The following is an 18868-nucleotide window of genomic DNA, read 5'->3' as shown; positions in this document are numbered from 1 at the left end:
GGGGCAGTTTGGTCTGACACAGTCCAACCCAGGACTGGTCCCTGTCCCCCATTCCCATGACCAAACTGCTGCAGAGCAGAGCTGACTCCTCAGTGTCCATGGGCAGAGCCACTGCTTGTCACAGCAACATGGCCAGATCCCAGCAGAGCTGCAGGCATGGGGCTGGAGGAAGAGCTCTGAGAAAAGGGAAATTGGGTGGCACAGTGGGGCAGGGCTGGGGGAAAGGGCTTGTTCTTTGCTGAGGAAAGTCTACCTGACTTGTCACTGTCTCCTCCATGAACAGGTCCCCATGTCAAGAGGATCAAAATGTCCAACAGCAGCTCCATCAGCCACTTCCTCCTCCTGCCATTCGCAGACACACGGCAGCTGCAGCTCCTGCACTTCTGCCTCTTCCTGGGCATCTCCCTGGCTGCCCTCCTGGCCAACAGCCTCATCATCAGCGCCATAGCCTGGAACCACCGCCTGCACACCCCCATGTTCTTCTTCCTGCTCAACCTGGCCCTCACTGACCTGGGCTCCATCTGCACCACTGTCCCCAAAGCCATGCACAATTCCCTCTGGGACACCAGGGACATCTCCTACTCAGGATGTGCTGCACAGCTATTTATGTTTTCCTTCTTTATTGGAGTAGAGGTTTCTCTTCTCACCATCATGAGCTATGACCGCTATGTGTCCATCTGCAAACCCCTGCACTATGGGACCCTCCTGGGCAGCAGAGCTTGTGCCCACATGGCAGCAGCTGCCTGGGCCAGTGGCTTTCTCAATGCTCTGCTGCACACAGCCAATACATTTTCCCTGCCCCTTTGCCACAGCAATGCTCTGAGCCAGTTCTTCTGTGAAGTGCCCCAAATCCTCAAGCTCTCCTGCTCACACTCAAATCTCAGGGAACTTGGGCTTCTTGTGGTTAGTTTATCTTTAGGGTTTGGTTGTTTTGTGTTCATTGTTTTCTCCTATGTGCAGATCTTCAGGGCTGTGCTGAAGTTTTCCTCTGAGCAGGGACAGCACAAAGCCTTTTCCACATGCCTCCCTCACCTGGCCGTGGTCTCCCTGTTTATCAGCACTGGCATTGTTTCCTACCTGAAGCCTCCCTCCATCTCCTCCCCATCCCTGGATCTGGCACTGTCAGTTCTGTACTCGGTGGTGCCTCCAGTACTGAACCCCCTCATCTACAACCTGAGGAACCAGGAGCTCAAGAATGCCCTGAGGAAAATGACCACTCTTTGGTCAAACAATAAAGTGCCTGATTTCTTCTGCATACCTTTCAGCATATAACACTTTATAGGCTATATGTCTCTTTTGTTGTTGTCTTTGGTTGGGGCTTTTTGTTTGTTTTTTTTCTTGTGATGTTTTCAATATAGGGATATCATTAGTCATTTGATCATATTGCTACATCAGTAATTGCTTTTCTTGTGTTAAGCAGAGACATAGAGGAGCCATGATGCCTGTTCATTTATGTAAAATAAATTGTCCTGCTCTGCCCTGTGTGTCCAAGTTGCTTCCTGAGCCATTCTCTGTCTCTCCAGGGGCAGTGCCTGTGAGCAGAGGTGGAGGGAAGAGACTCCCAGCACAGCAGCACAGTCAGGGACAATGGCCCTGGCTCTTCCCACATCTGCTCTCCCCAGCTCCACACTCCCCAGCCCTTCTGTGTGTGTAAGGCCTGAGTGCTCTGGCAGCTTGGTCACAGCCCTGCTGTGTGTCTGTGCTGTGAGCACAGGCAGGGACAGGCCATGGGCACTGCTGGGACACAGCTGGGCTCCACCACAGCAGTTCCAGCAGCAAAGGGCATCTCCTGAGGGCATTGCAGGAAGGCTCTGCTTTCCCTCCATAGTCTCTCTCAGGAACTTGCCCAAGGAACAGACTCTAAAGAGACTCCTTGTGTTCCTTGCTCTCCCAGGGCTCAGTGGGGTGAGATCAGGGTCCCAGGGTGACCTTCAAGGCACTCAGGTCTGGTTCGGGTTTTGCTTGTTGGTGGCCAGTGCCCATCAGATGGTGAATGGTCTGTGATGAACCTTCCTGGGGCTCTCCAGCTTGTGCCAGGGCTGATGGCAGGGGAATGGTTGTCTGGAGGGCCTTGGGAGCTGCCAGGAGAACACAGGAGAGCTGCAGGGACAGTGTGTGCCAGGGATCAGCAGTGCCTGGAGCTCACTGGGCACAGGCCTGTCCAGGCTGGGGTCACCCAGAGATAAAGGACTGAATGTCTGCTGTGACCCATGAGAGCTCTGCAGCCCCAGGGGACACAGCAGGGACAGGAAAGCAGTCTGGGCAGTGACTCCTCTGACCCTCAGGGAACTTCCCCAGGAGGATGCAGGGCAGCCCCAAGGCCATCTGGCAGGCCTGGAACAAGGCAGGCAGCTCTGAGCAGCCTCCATGGCCCCAGCAGAGCTCGTGTGGGAGGGGTGAGTGCAGGGAGCACCATCAGCTGCCTGTGTGTCCAGCTGGAGCAGCAGAGCCCAGCAGAGGCAGCCCATGGCCCCGGGCAGCACAGCCCCCGTGCTCTGCAGAGCAGCACGCCCAGCTCTGTGGGGCTGTGGGGAGCAGGGCAGGGGCTGCAGCAATGGCTGCTCAGGCCAGGACAGCCGTGATCCCCTGGGAAAGGCTCTGTGGGCAGCTGGGATGTGCCAGGAGAAGAGCAGGAGCCCGTGGGTGTGCACAGGAGCCCTGGCAAGAGGCTGCCCTGGCCCTGGGGCTGCAGGAGCTGCCCGAGCTGAGCATCTCCTGAGCATTCCAGAGCCAGAGTTGCTGTCCCTGACCTCCAGTGCCTCCAGTTCCTGCTGCAGGGCCAGACAGGGCTGGGCTGCTCTGCAGGTCTTGGGCTGGAGCAGGGAGAGGCTGGACTGGGCAGTGCCAGAGAGAGGAAGACAATGCACCCTTGGTTGTACAAGTGCTTGCAGTGTCAGAATGGTCTCCAAGGTTCCGTGAGGCCCTGCAGTGTCACTATGACCCCTTGGTTGCACCAGGCCTCACAGTGTCATTTTGGTTTCCATGGTTCCACGAGGCCATGAAGTGTCACAGTGTTCCCTTGGTTCCACAAGGCCCCATAGTGTCACACTGGCGCCTTGGCTCCCTGGGGGCCCACAGTGTCACTATGGTCCATTTGGTTTTATGAGGCCCCGCAGAGTGACAGTGGCCCCTTGGTACAAAGGGGTCCTGTAATGACCAAATGGTCTCCTTGGTTCTGCAGTATCACAATGGCCTTTTGGTTTGTTAGGGTCCCACAATGTCACAATTGCCTATTGGTTCCATGTGGCCCTGAAGTGTCACAATGGCCTCTTGGTTCCATGTGGCCCCTCTTGGAGACTGAAATATTATCGTTTATGGCTTAAACATCTTCATAAATGACTTTTGCCTATTATAGCAAAACTGTAATAAAGCTGCAGAGAAATCCTTCAAAAGCCTGGATGGGGCCCTGAACTACACTGCTCACTGCCCATTGAGGAAGACAAGATAAAGTAACAACTCAAGGCTGGAGGAGAAGAAGTACATTCACAGAGGGATCAAGCCTGGCACCTTTGGGGTGGAGACCATAGCCCCAAGGCTATCAGGTGCCAGGCTCGAGCAGACCCTCACACCAAAGGGTGGGGGAAGAGAGTGGTGTGGGCTCATAGTGGAAAAGCCTCTGGTCAGAAGCAGTGAACTCCTGTCCTGTGCTGTGCAGAAGAGCCCAGCTGTGGGGCTCCTTCACCCAGGGAAAAGCTCATCCACGTGAAGGACAGAAGAGGGGCTGTCATGGCCCATCAAAGGCCCCCCCAAAGGGGCCCCCCGACCCTGCACCAGAGATGATGCAATAGATGTACAGTGTTGCAAGGAAGAGTGTCTGTCCCGGGTTAATGATAAGACTTTCTCTCCTCCGAGAGCGAAGGGCCCTGACACCCCCTCCCCCACCCACAACAGAACCTCTTAGATGGAAGTGAAGAAAAAACTATTTATTTGACAAAACCACGCAGAGTGCCCTGCAAGGCACAAGGGAAGGGGAAAACCAAGGTGAAAAGGAGTTATTCAACCTGATTAAAAAGTCCTTTTCTCAGACGCAGTCCCTCTCCTCCTCGCCCCCCCCGGGGCCGGGTGGAGCTCCCTGGAGAGCTCTGCTGTCCTCTGGCCCTCCTGGGTCTCCGGGTGGCAAAGCAGATCGAAGAGAAGGGGTCCAAACGAGGAAAAAGAAGAATGGAAAAAACGGGAACAGAGCTCACTCCGACCCCCGTCCAGCACGCAGTCTCTGCTGGGCGACGAATCCTCCCCCGGAGCGAGGCTTGGGGAAAATGTTTTCAAAACAACCCGCGTTTCTCTCTTCGGCTGGGTGTAGTTAAAGAGACAGGACCACACATTTTTACACATTTTTTCTTTCTTGGGCATATAAGCCAACGATAGGGGATAAAGGATTATCATAACATTAATCCAAGACAGTGTCAAACCTAGCCCCCTCAGGAGACACATGGGCGTTCCCACCTGGCCCAAACGTATATTAACCCACTGGATTCTGTACTTTTCAGCAGTGGTGGCAGTGGGGGACCCTCACCATCAAGAAGACCAGATGGAGGGAAGCCATGAGGTGTCTCTGGGACCCTTGGCTGGGTGACATGTTTCTACTTAACTCCTGTCACCCTCTCCCTGTCCCCCCACTCCCCCGGCACACTTCTTTTTCTATTTCTTTCTTTCTTTCTCTTTCTATCCCCGTGCCTCTTTTACTATTAAATAAAATATATCAATTTTTTGGGACCAACATCTAACCTCATTTGGTTTTAATAATGTGTTTTGGGTATACTTCAAACCTTTCAGGGTTTGATCTTTTTTATTCACAGACATAGCTTTCTTTGCTCTTCTGTGTTTAAACCATTTTGTGACACCTGACATCCATCAGCAGAGCCTGGCACCCAGGAGGACAGCATGACATCCTTGAAGACAGCCTGGCATCCATCAGGACAGCATGGCACCCATGAGGACAGTATGACACCCACTGGGATGGCCTGAAGCCCGTGGAGACAGCATGGCACCCCTGGGGACATTCTGGCATCCCTGGTGACACCCTGCCAGCCACCATTCCCAGTGGCTCTGAGGGGCTGGCGGTGGCTGTGGCAGGGGTCCCACAGCATGGGGACGTGGGTGACAGCAGTGTCACCCTAGCAGTGACCCCACAGAAGCTCAGCACTTGTGCGACTTCCCCGACATTGCCACCATCAGCACCGAGCAAACAGCGAGCCGGGAGAGCAGCCCAGTGGAGAACCAGCTCCTCACCCTCCCCAGGGCAGACAGCCAGGTGCTGGTGAGCTGAGGGGGCTTGGGGAGCCCGGGGGACTCGGGGGGACATGGGGCTGTCCCCACGCCTGGCACAGGACAGGGAGTTCCCCACACTGCAGGAGGCTCGTTCCTTCGTGGCTCTCCTCGATGGCCACTCCCGGCTGAGGGAGGATGCCCAGCACTCCTTCTGCAGGGAGGTGACCTCTCCCCAGCTCCTGGGGGACGTGGCAAACCAGTGCCATGGGGACATCAGAGGGTGCCAGGACACCTGAGCAGCCCCGAGCCAGAGGTGACAGGGAAGGGAGGTGACAGAATCACCCCAGGAGGGGCAGGTCCCCATACCAACCCCTGGGCACCACGGGACCTGCGAGGCTTGGGGACACTGTGGTGAGGGGTGGGCAAAGGGGGTGGGCAAAGGGGATGACCGTTGTGTTCCTGAGAGTGACCAGGGCCATCCCTGCCCTTGGCAGCGCCGAGTTCTCTGTGACCGAGCCGGAGGTGGCCAGGGGTGCCCCAGGGGTGTCCCTGCTGTGCCACAGCCCCCAAGCCTTGGACAGTTCCCTGCTGAGTGTCTGCATCCAGGTGAGACCCCCATGGCACCCCCGGGGGTTTGCGGTGGCCATGACTGCGCAAGACCCTGTTCCCGAGAGGGAAACACAGCACCTGTGATGCAAGAAAAGGGCTGTGTGACATCACAGGATGGGTTGTGTGAGGTCACAGAGTGGGCTACAGCATCACACAGGGGGTTATGTGTGTCATCAAGTGACTATAGCATAATAGAGGGGACTGTGTGACATCACAGAGCAGGCTGTGACATCACAGGACAGCTGTGTGACATCACAGGACAGCTGTGTGGCATCACAGGGTGGACGGTGGCATCACAGGATGGTGGTGTGACATAACAGAGCCAGCTGTGACAGTACAGGGTGGGCTGTGATGTTACAAAGCAGGCTGTGACATCACAGAGCAGACTCACATCATAGAGGAGGGCAGAGTGACATCACAGAGCAAGTTTGACATCACAGAGGGCTGTGTAGCTTCACTGGGTTGGGCCCTCCAGCCTAGGCCCTCCCTCACAGCTTCCCCCCCTCAGAGAAGTCCTTCCTGTTACTCATGTACAGTGGGGTCCCCTGTCCCTCTGGGCACCTTTTCACCCAGAGCTGCAGCCTTTCCCAGAGGATGTTCCATGAATGCACCCCAGAGCCTGACACAGGGACAAGGAGTTTGGGCTGTGTGACCAAGACATCAAGGATGTGGATTCTCCAGTTCACTGTGGCCTGGTTTGTGTTCCCCAGGGCAGGAAAGATGTCTGGCAGCTGGAGCAGGGTCAGTGAAGAGCCTCCAAGGTGGGGCTGGAGCCCTTTGGCTGTGAGGAGAGGCTGAGGGAGCTGGGCTTGTCCAGCCCAGAGAAGGGAAGGCTGAGGGGCTCCTCATCCCAGCCTGGCAGTGCCAGCGAGGAGGTGATGGAGAACACAGAGCCAGGCTCTTCACCAGGGTGCTGGTGGGAGACAAAAGACAATGGGTGGGAGGGGAAAGAGGGGAGGTTCAGCCAGGAAGGAGGAGCTAGAATGAGTCAAGCTGGTTTCAGCACTTCCTCAATATCAAAAGCAACCAGATCCTCCTTCTCTATCCACCACTGACAGCTTTGCAAATAGGTCATTGTCTAAGCTGTCTTAACCCTAGTCCAGGCACAGTGTCCTAATACATGTTACATGTGTTTATATCTATGACAGCATCATCTTTGTCTAAAATTGATTTTGTGTAGAAATCCCTTGTAGATGGTGGACTCATCAGATGCTGCTGGGACATCACACAGAGCTGAGGGAAGAGCTCTGATGGTTATTAAAATGAGTCATGTTCAACATCCATTTCTTGGCAAGGAAGAGAAACATTCTGTGCCTCAGAGTCACATCAGTTCTTGACCCCAAAGGACACAAACATTATCACTTGTGGTTCCCACTCCAGTGGTTGCACTTGCACCTCCCTCCATCCCCAGAGCAGAGCTCCCTTGTCCCACAAAGTCCCTGGCAATGGAGGGATGAAGGAAACAGGACAGGCTGTGGGGATCAGGGCCAGGGCACGGCCAGGGATTTGGTGTGGTTGTGACCCCAGGGCAGGACGCTGCCCTTGGCCTTGCTGAACCTCATCCAATTGTCCTGGGCCCATGGCTGCAGCCTGTCCAGATCCCTCTGCAGAGCTTCCTGCCCTCCAGCACAGCCACACTCCCACCCAGCTTGGGGTCACCTGGCAACTGACTGAGGGTGCCCTCGGTGCCTCATCCAGATCAGCAGTAAAGAGATTTAACTGAAGTGGCCCCAATCCTGAGCCCTGGGGACACCCCTGGCTGTGACTCCATTGCCCAGCACTCCTTGGGCTGGACTTCTGTCTTTTATGGAGCTCTGCATTCCCTTGCTACTGTTTGCTGACAATAAATGAACATCCCTCTGTGTCTCAGGCAGCTCCTTCTCCAAGGAAAGCAGCTGGGAGTTTGTGCCAAGGAGCTGAAAGCTGCAGGTGCAGCCTGGAGTGGAGGAAGCTGGGATTTGCACAAGGCTGCTCTGAGTCCCATGGGTTGGATGAGGGAAATGGTGGGGTGGGGGTTAGGGACAAAGTCTGATTGCACATCACCCATAAAGGGTCTTGATGTTCAGATCTGATCAGAATGCATTAGGAGGTGCTGGGGATCAATACCAATTGGAGGTTTCTTATATCATTGTATAAAGAGCAAATTAATAAAGAGAAAAAAAATATCTTGTATCCCTTTTTAATGTAATACATTCACTTTGAATAGACTTCTGGAATTCACGTAATTAACCTCAAAACAATTGAAGTCATAAATGATTCCCAGGGGCTTGGCTTATTAGGGTGTTTTGAAATGTTAATGAGCCCTCAAAGAATGAATTGCAGAACTGAGGAGCTGAAGGCTGAAGAAGCCTCTAGAGAAAGAAAATTCAGCAGTAATCTCCAAGTTGCTGAGGAGGTCAGCAGCCCCCACTGAGGCCATCCCTGCCAAGAGACCGTGGGGGCAATGAGCAGCCAAGGAGAGCATCCCTGGGGCTGGGGAAGCAGAACTCAGAGGCACCAGCGGCTCCAGGTGGGAAATGGACTCTGCAATGTGGCTGTGAAAGCCCTGCCTGGGCTTGGCCAAGCAGGACAGCCAAGGCCTGACCCCCATGCCCTGGCAATGGGGATCAGTGGCCTCACAGGATGCTCGTGGCTCTCGCGGAGCAGTGGGATGTGGGGTGTGGGATGGTGAGGGCAGGAGAGCAGCAGGAGCCCTGCAAAGCTCTGTGGGCTGGGGGAGAAGGCCACAAGCCCTGGGGCTGCAAGGAACTGGTGTCTTCTCATGGGCCTCAGTGGCAGGGACAGCAGCCACAGCCAGGGGACACAAATGTCATTGCTGCTGGCAGGGGGTGGTCCCAGTCCCCCCCAAGGCCTTTGGTCACCCCACTGCAGCTCTCCTCCCCTGGCCTAGGCCTGTGCTGCTTCCCTTGCAGACTTTACCCACTGCCCCATTTCCCCACCTCCCTCTGACCCTGGGAGCTCCCAAAGCTTTCCTCATGTCCCTCTGTCCTCCCTTGTTGATGCTTCAGACCAAAAGTGTGTTTGGCTGAGGAATGGCCAATTCCTGTGGGATTCCCAACTCCTGCCTTCTTCCCACACCCTGCTAAATCTCCTGTGGCACCCAACCTGTCCCAGGCACAGCCTAGCTGGAATCTGCTCCTTCTCTCCATCTCCCAGCACTGAAATCCATGTCCCATCTGCAGCCCTGCAGAGCAGCCCAGCCCTGTCTGGCCTTGCAGCAGGAACTGGAGGCACTGGAGGTCAGGGACAGCAACTGGCTCTGGAATGCTCAGGAGATGCTCAGCTCAGGCAGCTCCTGCAGCCCCAGGGCCAGCCCTGCTGCCCAGGACAGCAGCAGAGAGTTGGCCCCAGGGCTCCTCAGGCAGCTCCTGCTGCCCCAGAGACACAATCACAGAACCACAGGATTAACCAGGTTGGAAAAGACCTTTGAGACCATCAAGTCCAACCTGTGGCCTAACACCACCTTGTCACCAGATTGTGGCTGTAAGTGCGACATCCAGTCTTTTCTTAAACAGCTCCAGGGACAGTGACTCCACAACCTCCCTGGACAGCCCCTTCCAATGCCCAATGACTCTTTCTGTGAAGAACTTCTTCCTAATGTCCATCCTAGACTTCCTATAACACAGGTTAAGACATTTCCTTTCATCCTGTCCCTTGTTCCCTGGTAACAGAGCCCAATCCCCAACTGGCTGCACCCTCCTCCACGAGGCCCCAGAGTGTCACAGTGATCTCCATGACTCCATGAGGCTCTGTAGTGTCACAATGGCCCCTTGGTTCCTTGGACCCTGAAGTGTCACAATGGTACCTTGGATACATGAGGTCTTGCAGGGCAGTAACTGTCTCCTTGGTTCTGTAGTGTCACAATGGACTCCTTGGTTCCATGGAGCACCACAGTGTCACAATGGGTCCTTGGTTCCGTTTTATCCCACAGTGTCACAATGGCCCCTTGCTTCCCTGGGGCCCTGCAGTGTCACAATCATCACAGAATCACAGAATCAACCAGGTTGGAGAAGACCTTGGAGATCATCAAGTCCAACCTTTGACCCAACACCACCTTGTCACCCAGACCATGGCACTGAGTGCCACATCCAGTCTTTCCTTAAACACCTCCAGGGACACTGACTCCACCACCTCCCTGGGCAGCCCATTGCAATGCCCAATCACTCTTTCTGTGAAGAATTCTTGCCTAATGTCCAGCCTAAATCTTTCCTAGTGCAGCTAAAGTCTGTGTCCTCTTGTCCTCCGACTGTTGCCCAGGAGAAGAGCCCAACCCCCACCTGGCTGCAGCCTCCTGTCTGGGAGTTGAAGAGAGTGATGAGGTCTCCCCTGAGCCTCCTCTTCTCCAGGATAAACAACCCCAGCTCCAAACTCAGCCACTCCTCACAGCACTTGTGTTCCAGACCCTTCCCCACCCTTGTTGCCCTTCTCTGGACACACTCCAGCCCCTCAATGTCCTTCCTAAACTGGGGGCCCAGAACTGGACACAGCACTCGAGGTGAGGCCTCACCAGTGCCGAGTACAGGGGAAGAATCACTGCCCTGCTCCTGCTGGACACACCATTCCTGATCCAGGCCAGCTGCCATTGGCCTCCTTGGCCACCTGGGCACACTGCTGGCTCATGTCCAGCCTGCTGTCCATCAGTGCCCCCAGGTCCCTTTCTGCCTGGCCACTGTCCAGCCACTCTGTCCCCAGCCTGTAGTGCTGCAGGGGTTGTTGTGGCCAAAGTGCAGGACCTGGCACTTGGTCTGGTTAAACCTGACATTGTTGGATTTGGCCCCTGGATCCAGCCTGTCCAGGTCCCTCTGCAGAGCCCTCCTACCCTCCAGAAGGTCTACATTTGCACCCAGCCAGATGGATGTCAGTGTCTTTTCCTGGGCAAACAGTGAGAGGACAAAAGGGGTCAGCCTTAAACTGTGCCAGGGGAGATTTAGGCTGGACATTAGGAAGAGGTTCTACACAGAAAGAGTGATTGGGCATTGGATTGGGCTGCCCAGGGAGGTGGTGGAGTCACTGTCCCTGGAGGTGTTTGACTGAATGTGGCACTTGGTGCCATGGTTTGGCTGACAAGGTGGTGTTGGTTCAAATGTTGGACTTGATGATCTCAAAGGTCTTTTGCAACCTGGATGATTCTGTGATTCTGTGATAATTGTGGCATTGCAATGCCCCAGGGAAGCAAGAGGCCATTGTGACACTGTGGGGCCTTGTGGAACTAAGAGGACCAAAGTGACACCGTGTATTGCATGGCATCATAGAGCCAAGGGGCCATTGTGACATTTTGAGTCCTCGTGGAACCACAGAGGCCACTGTGACACTGTGGGGCCTTGCTGAACCAAAGGGCCATTGTGCAACTCTGAGGACTCTTGGAAGCAACAAGCCACTGTGACACTGTGGGGCTAAATGGAATAAGGAAGACCATTGTGACAGAGTTTGGCCTTGTTTAACGATGGGGCCATTGTGACACTGCAGGGCCTCATGGAACCAAGGGCCAAGCGTACTAAGTGGAGCCTTGTGGAGGCACAGAGAGCACTGGGACACTGCAGGACCTCTCATAAGCTCGGGGCAGTTGTTACATTGTGTGGACTCGTGGAATGAAGAATACAATTTTGGCACCATGGCGCCTTGTGGAACCAAGAGGCCATTTGGGCACTGTGGAACCAAGGAGATCATTGCTGACCTGGGAGACCTCATGGAACCAAGGAGGCATTGTGACACTGCAGGGCTTTGGGGAACCAAGGAGCCATCAGAATGCTATGGAGACTCATGGAATCATGGAAACCATTGTGAAACTCTAGGGCCTCATGGAACTGAGGTGAAACCAACTCAGCAGGGTGAAACCAACTCAGCTGGGTGAAACCAACTCAGTGGATCTGCTGGAAGGTAGGAGGGCTCTGCAGAGGGACCTGGACAGGCTGGATCCAGGGGCCAAGTCCAACAACCCCTGCGGTTTAACAAGACCAAGTGCCAGGTCCTGCACTTTGGCCACAACAACCCCTGCAGTGCTACAGGCTGGGGACAGAGTGGCTGGACAGTGGCCAGGCAGAAAGGGACCTGGGGGCACTGATGGACAGCAGGCTGGACATGAGCCAGCAGTGTGCCCAGGTGGCCAAGGAGGCCAATGGCAGCTGGCCTGGATCAGGAATGGTGTGGCCAGCAGGAGCAGGGCAGTGATTCTTCCCCTGTACTTGGCACTGGTGAGACCTCACCTCGAGTGCTGTGTCCAGTTCTGGGCCCCCAGTTTAGGAAGGACATTGAGGGGCTGGAGTGTGTCCAGAGAAGGGCAACAAGGGTGGGGAAGGGTCTGGAACACAAGTGCTGTGAGGAGTGGCTGAGTTTGGAGCTGGGGTTGTTTATCCTGGAGAAGAGGAGGCTCAGGGCAGACAAGGTGCTGTTAGCTCACAGGTTGGACTTGATGATCCCAAAGGTCTTTTCCACCCTTGTTGATTCTGTGATTCTCTGAAAGCACCCTGAAGCAGCTGCAGGATGAGCCCTGGGCCTCCTCTTCAGAAGGTCCAGCAGCCCATGGCCCTCAGCTTCTCCCCACAGGCCCCAAAGCCCATCCTGTCAGTCCTGCAGAGCCTCTCCAGCTCCTCCTCACTGCCCCACAACAGGGAGCCTCACAGCCACACACAGCAGTCCAGATGTGCCCCCTGGCCTGTGCTGCCTCTGGCAAGGGAACAGCACAAGGCACTGCAGGACCCTGCAGACAATTCATGAAGCACTTGTAGGATGATCCTGCTCACCAAGGGATGTTCCCATGGTGCCAAGTCAGGAACTGAAATGGGGAGTGGGGCCAGAGAGGAAAGGGCAAACAGGGATGGGCTGTTTGCAGGGGAGGAGACAGGGATGGGCAGGAGGAAGAAATGTGGATGAGGAAAGAGGAAAGAAAGCAAAGGTGAAGCAAAGGAAATGCTCAGGGCTGTTTGGGGGTGGCTGCCAGGCAGCCCTGGCTCTGAGCAACAACGTCTGCAGTGGGACAAGAAACTCACAGCTCATGGGAACAAACTTTCTGGCTGACTTCAGAGGTGACAACAAAGCTGAGTGGTTTCCCTCCCATCCCCAGCCCTTGCTGGCCCCCAGGGCTGATGGTGTTTGTGCTCACTCAGGTTCATCTCCCCACACCAACAGCATGGGGTGCTCACGCCTGCTGTGTGCAATGCAAACAGGGCTCCTGAGCCAGTGCTGCCGTGTCTCTGCCTGGAAGGATCAAGCAGCTCTGGGAGCTGGGGGAGAGGCCAGGGCTGCCAAGGGGGGATGTTGTTGGCAGCTCCATGAGGACGCTCTGGGACGCTGCCCTGGGCTGTCCAGCGCAGTGGTGTCCCGGGTTAATGATAAGACTCTCTCTCCTCCGAGAGCGAAGGGCCCCGACACCTCCTCCCCCACCCACAACAGAACCTCTTAGATGGAAGTGAAGAAAAAAACTATTTATTTAACAAAACCACGCAGAGTGCCCTACAAGGCACAGGGGAAGGGGAAAAACCAAGGTGAAAAGGAGTTATTCAACCTGATTAAAAAGTCCTTCTCTCAGACGCAGCCCCTCTCCTCCTCGCCCCCCCGGGGCCGGGTGGAGCTCCCTGGAGAGCTCTGCTGTCCTCTGGCCCTCCTGGGTCTCCGGGTAGCAAAGCAGATCGAAGAGAAGGGGTCCAAACTAGGAAAAAGAAAAAAATGGAAAAAAAAAATGGGAACAGAGCTCACTCCGACCCCCGTCCAGCACGCAGTCTCTGCCGGGCGACGAATCCTCCCCCGGAGCGAGGCTTGGGGAAAATGTTTTCAAAACAACCCGCGTTTCTCTCTTCGGCTGGGTGTAGTTAAAGAGACAGGACCACACATTTTTCTCACTTGGGCATATAAGCCAACGATAGGGGATAAAGGATTATCATAACATCAATCCAAGACAAGTGGGGATGGATCAGCCCCTGCTCTGCTGCTCCTTCCCGGCTCCCCCAGGGACCTTGCAGAGCCCCAGCCATGCTGTTTGCCCCCAGCCTGCCCACGGCCACCCTGCAGCTGCTCACGGGGGTTTTCTCTGCTCAGCATTGGCCTGGGCGTGTTCTGGAGAGAGCCTGGGCAAGGAGCCTCGAGCCCCCAGGCCCTGCCCTGAGGCGTCAGCTGTGCCCCAGCAGTGCCCATGGCCTGACCCTGCTGCAGCCCCGGCACTGCCACCCCCAGCACTGGCAGCGACCCCGAGAGCACTCAGGCCCTACAGCAACACGAGGGGCAGCAGGGCAGCGGGGCAGTGGCATGGGAGCAGCACTGGCAACACCAAGTGCTGCTGCTCCTTGGCACAGCTGCTGTGCCACCCCTGATCTGCCCCAGCTCTGCACACAGACATTGCTGCTGCAGCTCCACAGATGGGAACAAAGGGGGATCTCTGGTGAAAACTTGTCTGGGAGATCCTTTAGTTTGTTTAAAGCCACAGAGAGCACAGCTCCTCATTGACACAGTCTGTGGGTCACAGCAAAGATGGAGAGAAGCAAAATGAGAAATGGCACAATGACTTTTATTTGTGGATGGTAAAAAACTAAAACAAAAAAAAACCCCACAACCGACCAACAAGAACTATTAAAGAAGACTCCTGTAACAAGTGATTTTTGGAAAGTGGCAACCAATTTAATGTTTCCGAAATTGTCCAGTCATCAGTCTCCACACTGCAGCCTTGAGCTCCTGGTTCCTCAGGCTGTAGATGAGGGGATTCAGTACTGGAGGCACCACTGAGTACAGAATTGAAACTACGAGGTCCAGCGTTGGGGAAGAGATGGAGGGAGGCTTCAAGTAAGCAAACATGATAGTGCTGAGGAACAGGGAAACCACAGCCAGGTGAGGGAGGCATGTGGAAAAGGCTTTGTGCCGTCCCTGCTCAGAGGGGATCCTCAGCACAGCCCTGAAAATCTGCACATAGGAGAAAACTATGAACACAAAACAGCCAAAAGCTAAACAGGCACTAACAGAAAGCAGCCAAAGTTCCCTGAGTTTGGAGTGTGAGCAGGACAGCTTGAGGATCTGTGGAATTTCACAGAAGAACTGGCCCACGGCATTGCTGTGGCACAGAGGCAGGGAAAATGTATTGGCTGTGTGCGGCAGAGCATTGAGAAAGCCACTGGCCCAGGCAGCTGCTGCCATGTGGGCACAAGCTCTGCTGCCCAGGAGGGTCCCATAGCGCAGGGGTTTGCAGATGGACACATAGCGGTCATAGCTCATGATGGTGAGAAGAGAAACCTCTACTCCAACAAAGAAAGAAAACATAAATAGCTGTGCAGCACATCCTGAGTAGGAGATGTCCCTGCTGTCCCAGAGGGAATTGTGCATGGCTTTGGGGACAGTGGTGCAGATGGAGCCCAGGTCGGTGAGGGCCAGGTTGAGCAGGAAGAAGAACATGGGGGTGTGCAGGTGGTGGTTCCAGGTTACAGCGCTGATGATGAGGCTGTTGGCCAGGAGGGCAGCCAGGGAGATGCCCAGGAAGAGGCAGAAGTGCAGGAGCTGCAGCTGCCGTGTGCCTGCGAATGGCAGGAGGAGGAAGTGGCTGATGGAGCTGCTGTTGGACATTTTCTGTCTCTGGGCATTGGAAGCTGTTGAAGGAGGAAAGAATTGACAATTTTGAAGCGATTTCTAATAAAAAAGTCAAAGTCCTTTCTCATAGAGCCTTCCCTGCCACTAAATACCTCCTCCTTGTCTGTATCTCAAGCACTTCCTTCACCTTGTTTGCTGGAGCCCTGATTGCTGCTGGCCAGTGTTGTGTGAGGATCTGGACCTTGACCTGCAGGACACCTGGGAGTCAGACCTGCTCCCCCAGTCAGTGCAGGGGACAGTGAGGGCAGGAGCCACTCCTGGTGTTTTAACTTGGATAAGGAATCTACTCCTAAGGCACAGGAGCTTGTCAGCAGCAGCACTGCAAGGGCAAATGGATGGGGATGGCAGAAGGCAGAATGAGAGACTCTGCTGCACTTTGGGAGAACAGCCAGTCCAGTGAGGCAGGAGGATTGTCTGAGGCTTAGTGCAGACTGAGGGGAGCTGCTCTGTCCCTCTCTCCTGTTCCCAGCTGCCCAGCACTTGCACCGTTCTGAGATCCACTCCCATGTTACCCAGGAAAGCCAGGAGACACTACTGAGAGCAGAAGGATCTGTGGCCAACAAAGTGCATCCTCCCTTTCCCAAAGTCAGGGACAGTCATTTCATTGCCAGCCTGCCAGCCTGCCCTGCCCAGAGCTGCCCAGGGCAGAGGGAGCTGGGACACCTCATTGCTGTGCTCACCCTGCACAGGAGGAGCCCCAAGGGCTGCGCCTGACCCTGCAGCTGCAACTGCCATTGCCAGAGAGCCTGTCAGCAATGCCAGGAGCAGCTGAGCAAGGCAAGGAGAGAGACAGCCGAGCCCTGAGGAAAAGCCTTTCCCTGCCCATCCCTGCACAGCCCCTCGCAGGCAGCAGCACTGCAGGACAGTCGCCCTCAGGCCCTGGTCAGCAGGGAATGGGCAATGGCAGGAGAGATGCCCTTCATCTCTGGTGCTGCTCTGCCGGCCCAGGAGGGGACTGAGGGCCCCGAGCCCCCGGGCTGAGGGCTGTGCTGGCTGCCAGGGGACACAAGAGCTCTGCTGCTCAGGGCAGCTGGCAGATCCCCTGCCCTGGCAAAGAGCCCTCAGGGCTGCAGGAGCTGCTCTGCAGGACAGCCCTGGGCACCCCTGGCTGCACCCCCACCTTCCCAGCCTGCAGCCATCCCTGACAGCAGCAGCTGTCCTGCCCTGTCCCTCTGACGGTGCCCAGGGCAGCCCTGCTCTGCAGCACATCCTCCCCCAAACCAGAAACACCAGCAGAGCCATCCTTACAGTCATATCAGTGCTGTCATGTGTCAGCTTTAGAAGATCCCTGCAGCCAGAGACTTACTGTGTCAGAAGCTGTGAAGATTTCTCCATGAATAAGCTCAGAATTGTCCTTCCAATTGCTTTAAGCCTCTGTCTGCTTCACTCCTATCAGGTACCTGCAGGCAGCACCCTCAGCCCTGCTGGGCTGGGAGAGAAACTACTCATCAGTAGAAATGCCTCTTTGAAGCTCTTCTTGGTTGCCAGGAGTTCCCTCTGTGCCAGGAGCCCAGCCCAGCTCAGCAGCACAGCAACAGCACAAGGACTTTAATGACCCTCTCAGGGATTTGGTGTTGTTTACATCAGACTCAGTCCCTGAGAGAGTCTTCAAAAAACTTCTCAAGAACTCAAAGATTCTTTAACTTTTAATGGGTATCACTGAGTGACACAACTGAGAAAGTGTCCCCAGGTTCCAAATAGAGCAGAACACTGGAGGCAGTGATGACAGCTGGGGACAAACAAGCCAAAGCTGTCTCTGATGCTGAGCAAACCTGGATGTGTTTCAGGAATGCAAAGGGCCAAGGCCTGAGCCCCAGCCCCTGGCAAGGCAGATCCTGTCCCTCCCTCAGTGCTCAGGGCTCTTCCCGGGGCACTGGCATGTGGGGATGTGCAATGCCAAGGGCAGGACCATGGGGCAGCCCCTGCCAGGCTGCTGGGCAGGGACAAGGAGGCCATGAGGCCCCAGGGCTGCAAGGGTCACTTGTCTCCTCCTCATGGCCTCAGGGCCAGGGACAGCAGCCATGGCCAAAGTGCTGCACAAGTTGGCTCTGTCAGGGCCTTGCAGCTCCTGCACATCCCTCTGCCCTCTCCAGCCCAGGCTGTCCTACGCTGTCCATGCCCTGCGCCTCTGTCCCTCCAGGCTGTCGTCATCCCCCGGCTGCCCCACCTCGCTGGCCCTTCCTTTGCTGACAGCTCTGCATCCTGCCTTCCTCTGCCTTGGCACACAGAGCCTTGGGCTTGATACCAGAAGGGTTAATTCAATTTTTACTGTGCCTGTGAACTTATAGCAGGGAAACAAAGCATGCAAGGTCTGCTTTCCCAGCGGGGATATTTGGAAGAGAAAAAGAAAACATCTGGCTAAAGAGTGCAGTGATGGAAAAAACATGGACTGGATCTGGGAACTTGGGGTGGGTTTTGTGGTAATGGGTAAATTGTAATACACATGTAGCCACTGTAGATAAACAACGCACTTGCAGAATCACGTGTCCATGTAAGGTTAGGATTTATCCCCTCTTGGACCTCAGGCCTGAATAAATGATGCCCTCTTTAACACCAAATTAGTGTTAAGGAGTTTTCTGTGGATATTTGAGATATTTGGTGACAGGGAATCAAGGTGACCATGTTACACTATGGAACGTCATGGAACAAAGGACCCATGGTGACACTGAGGATACAAGGAGACCATGGTGACACTGAGGAACCTCATGGAACCAAGGGTCCATTCTTACACTGGGGAGCCCTGTGGAACCAAGGGCACAATAGTGACACTGTGAGACTCCAAGGGACCAAGGCAGCATTCTTACACTGCAGAACCAAGGAGACCATTGCGACACCACAGGGAATCATGGAACCAAGGGTCCATTGCGACACAGCAGGTACTCATGAAACCACGGAGGCCATTTTACACTTTGAGGACTTGCGGAACCAAAGGGCAATTGTGACACTGCAGGGCTCAATGGAACCAATGGAAGCTTTTGTGACACTGCAGGGCCTTGTGGAATCATGGAGACTATTTTGACACTGCAGGCCTCATTGAACCAAGGAGTCCATTGTGACACTACCAGACCTCATGGAAGCAAGGAATCCATTGTGACACTGTGGGGCCATGTTGGGCCAAGGGACAATTGTGGTGCTGTGTAGCACCATGGAAACTAAGGAGACCACTGTGACACTCTGGGGCCTCATAGAACCCATGGGGCCATTTTGACACTGCAGGGCCTCAAGGAACCAAGGACAGCATTGTGAAACTGCACAGCTTCACAGAATCAAGGAACCACTGTGTCACTGTGGAGGCCAAAGGAACCAAGTGTTCCACTGTGGCACTGTTGGGTCCCATGGAACCAAAGAGCCATTGTGACAGTGTAGGGTGTCATGGAACTAAGGGGCCACTGTGACACTGTGGGAGTTGATGGAAACAAGGAATCCATTGTGACTTGTAGGGACCCCATGGAACCAATGATCCACTGGGATAATGTGGAGCCAAGCA

At 55.0% G+C, this 18868-nt stretch overlaps 2 protein-coding genes across 2 annotated transcripts; one reads left to right on the top strand and one right to left on the bottom strand.

The window, feature by feature from the left end:
* The first annotated feature begins 306 nt into the window (after positions 1–306).
* Positions 307–1278, top strand: LOC146421894 (olfactory receptor 14C36-like). The gene has a single exon (XM_085046947.1). The coding sequence runs from the start codon at positions 307–309 to the stop codon at positions 1270–1272; it is 966 nt and encodes a 321-aa protein (XP_084903073.1). The 3' UTR covers positions 1273–1278.
* A 13081-nt stretch (positions 1279–14359) lies between these two features.
* On the bottom strand, positions 14360–15357 carry LOC146421893 (olfactory receptor 14I1-like). The gene has a single exon (XM_085046907.1). The coding sequence runs from the start codon at positions 15355–15357 to the stop codon at positions 14425–14427; it is 933 nt and encodes a 310-aa protein (XP_084903033.1). The 3' UTR covers positions 14360–14424.
* Between the last annotated feature and the right edge of the window lie 3511 nt (positions 15358–18868).

This window comes from Lichenostomus cassidix, unplaced genomic scaffold (genome assembly GCF_008360975.1).
Source record: "Lichenostomus cassidix isolate B80296 unplaced genomic scaffold, HeHo_3.0 HiC_scaffold_46, whole genome shotgun sequence".
Lineage (NCBI taxonomy): Eukaryota > Metazoa > Chordata > Aves > Passeriformes > Meliphagidae > Lichenostomus > Lichenostomus cassidix.
The sequence above is the reverse complement of the archived record's forward strand: the minus strand, read 5'-3'. Positions and strand labels throughout refer to the sequence as shown.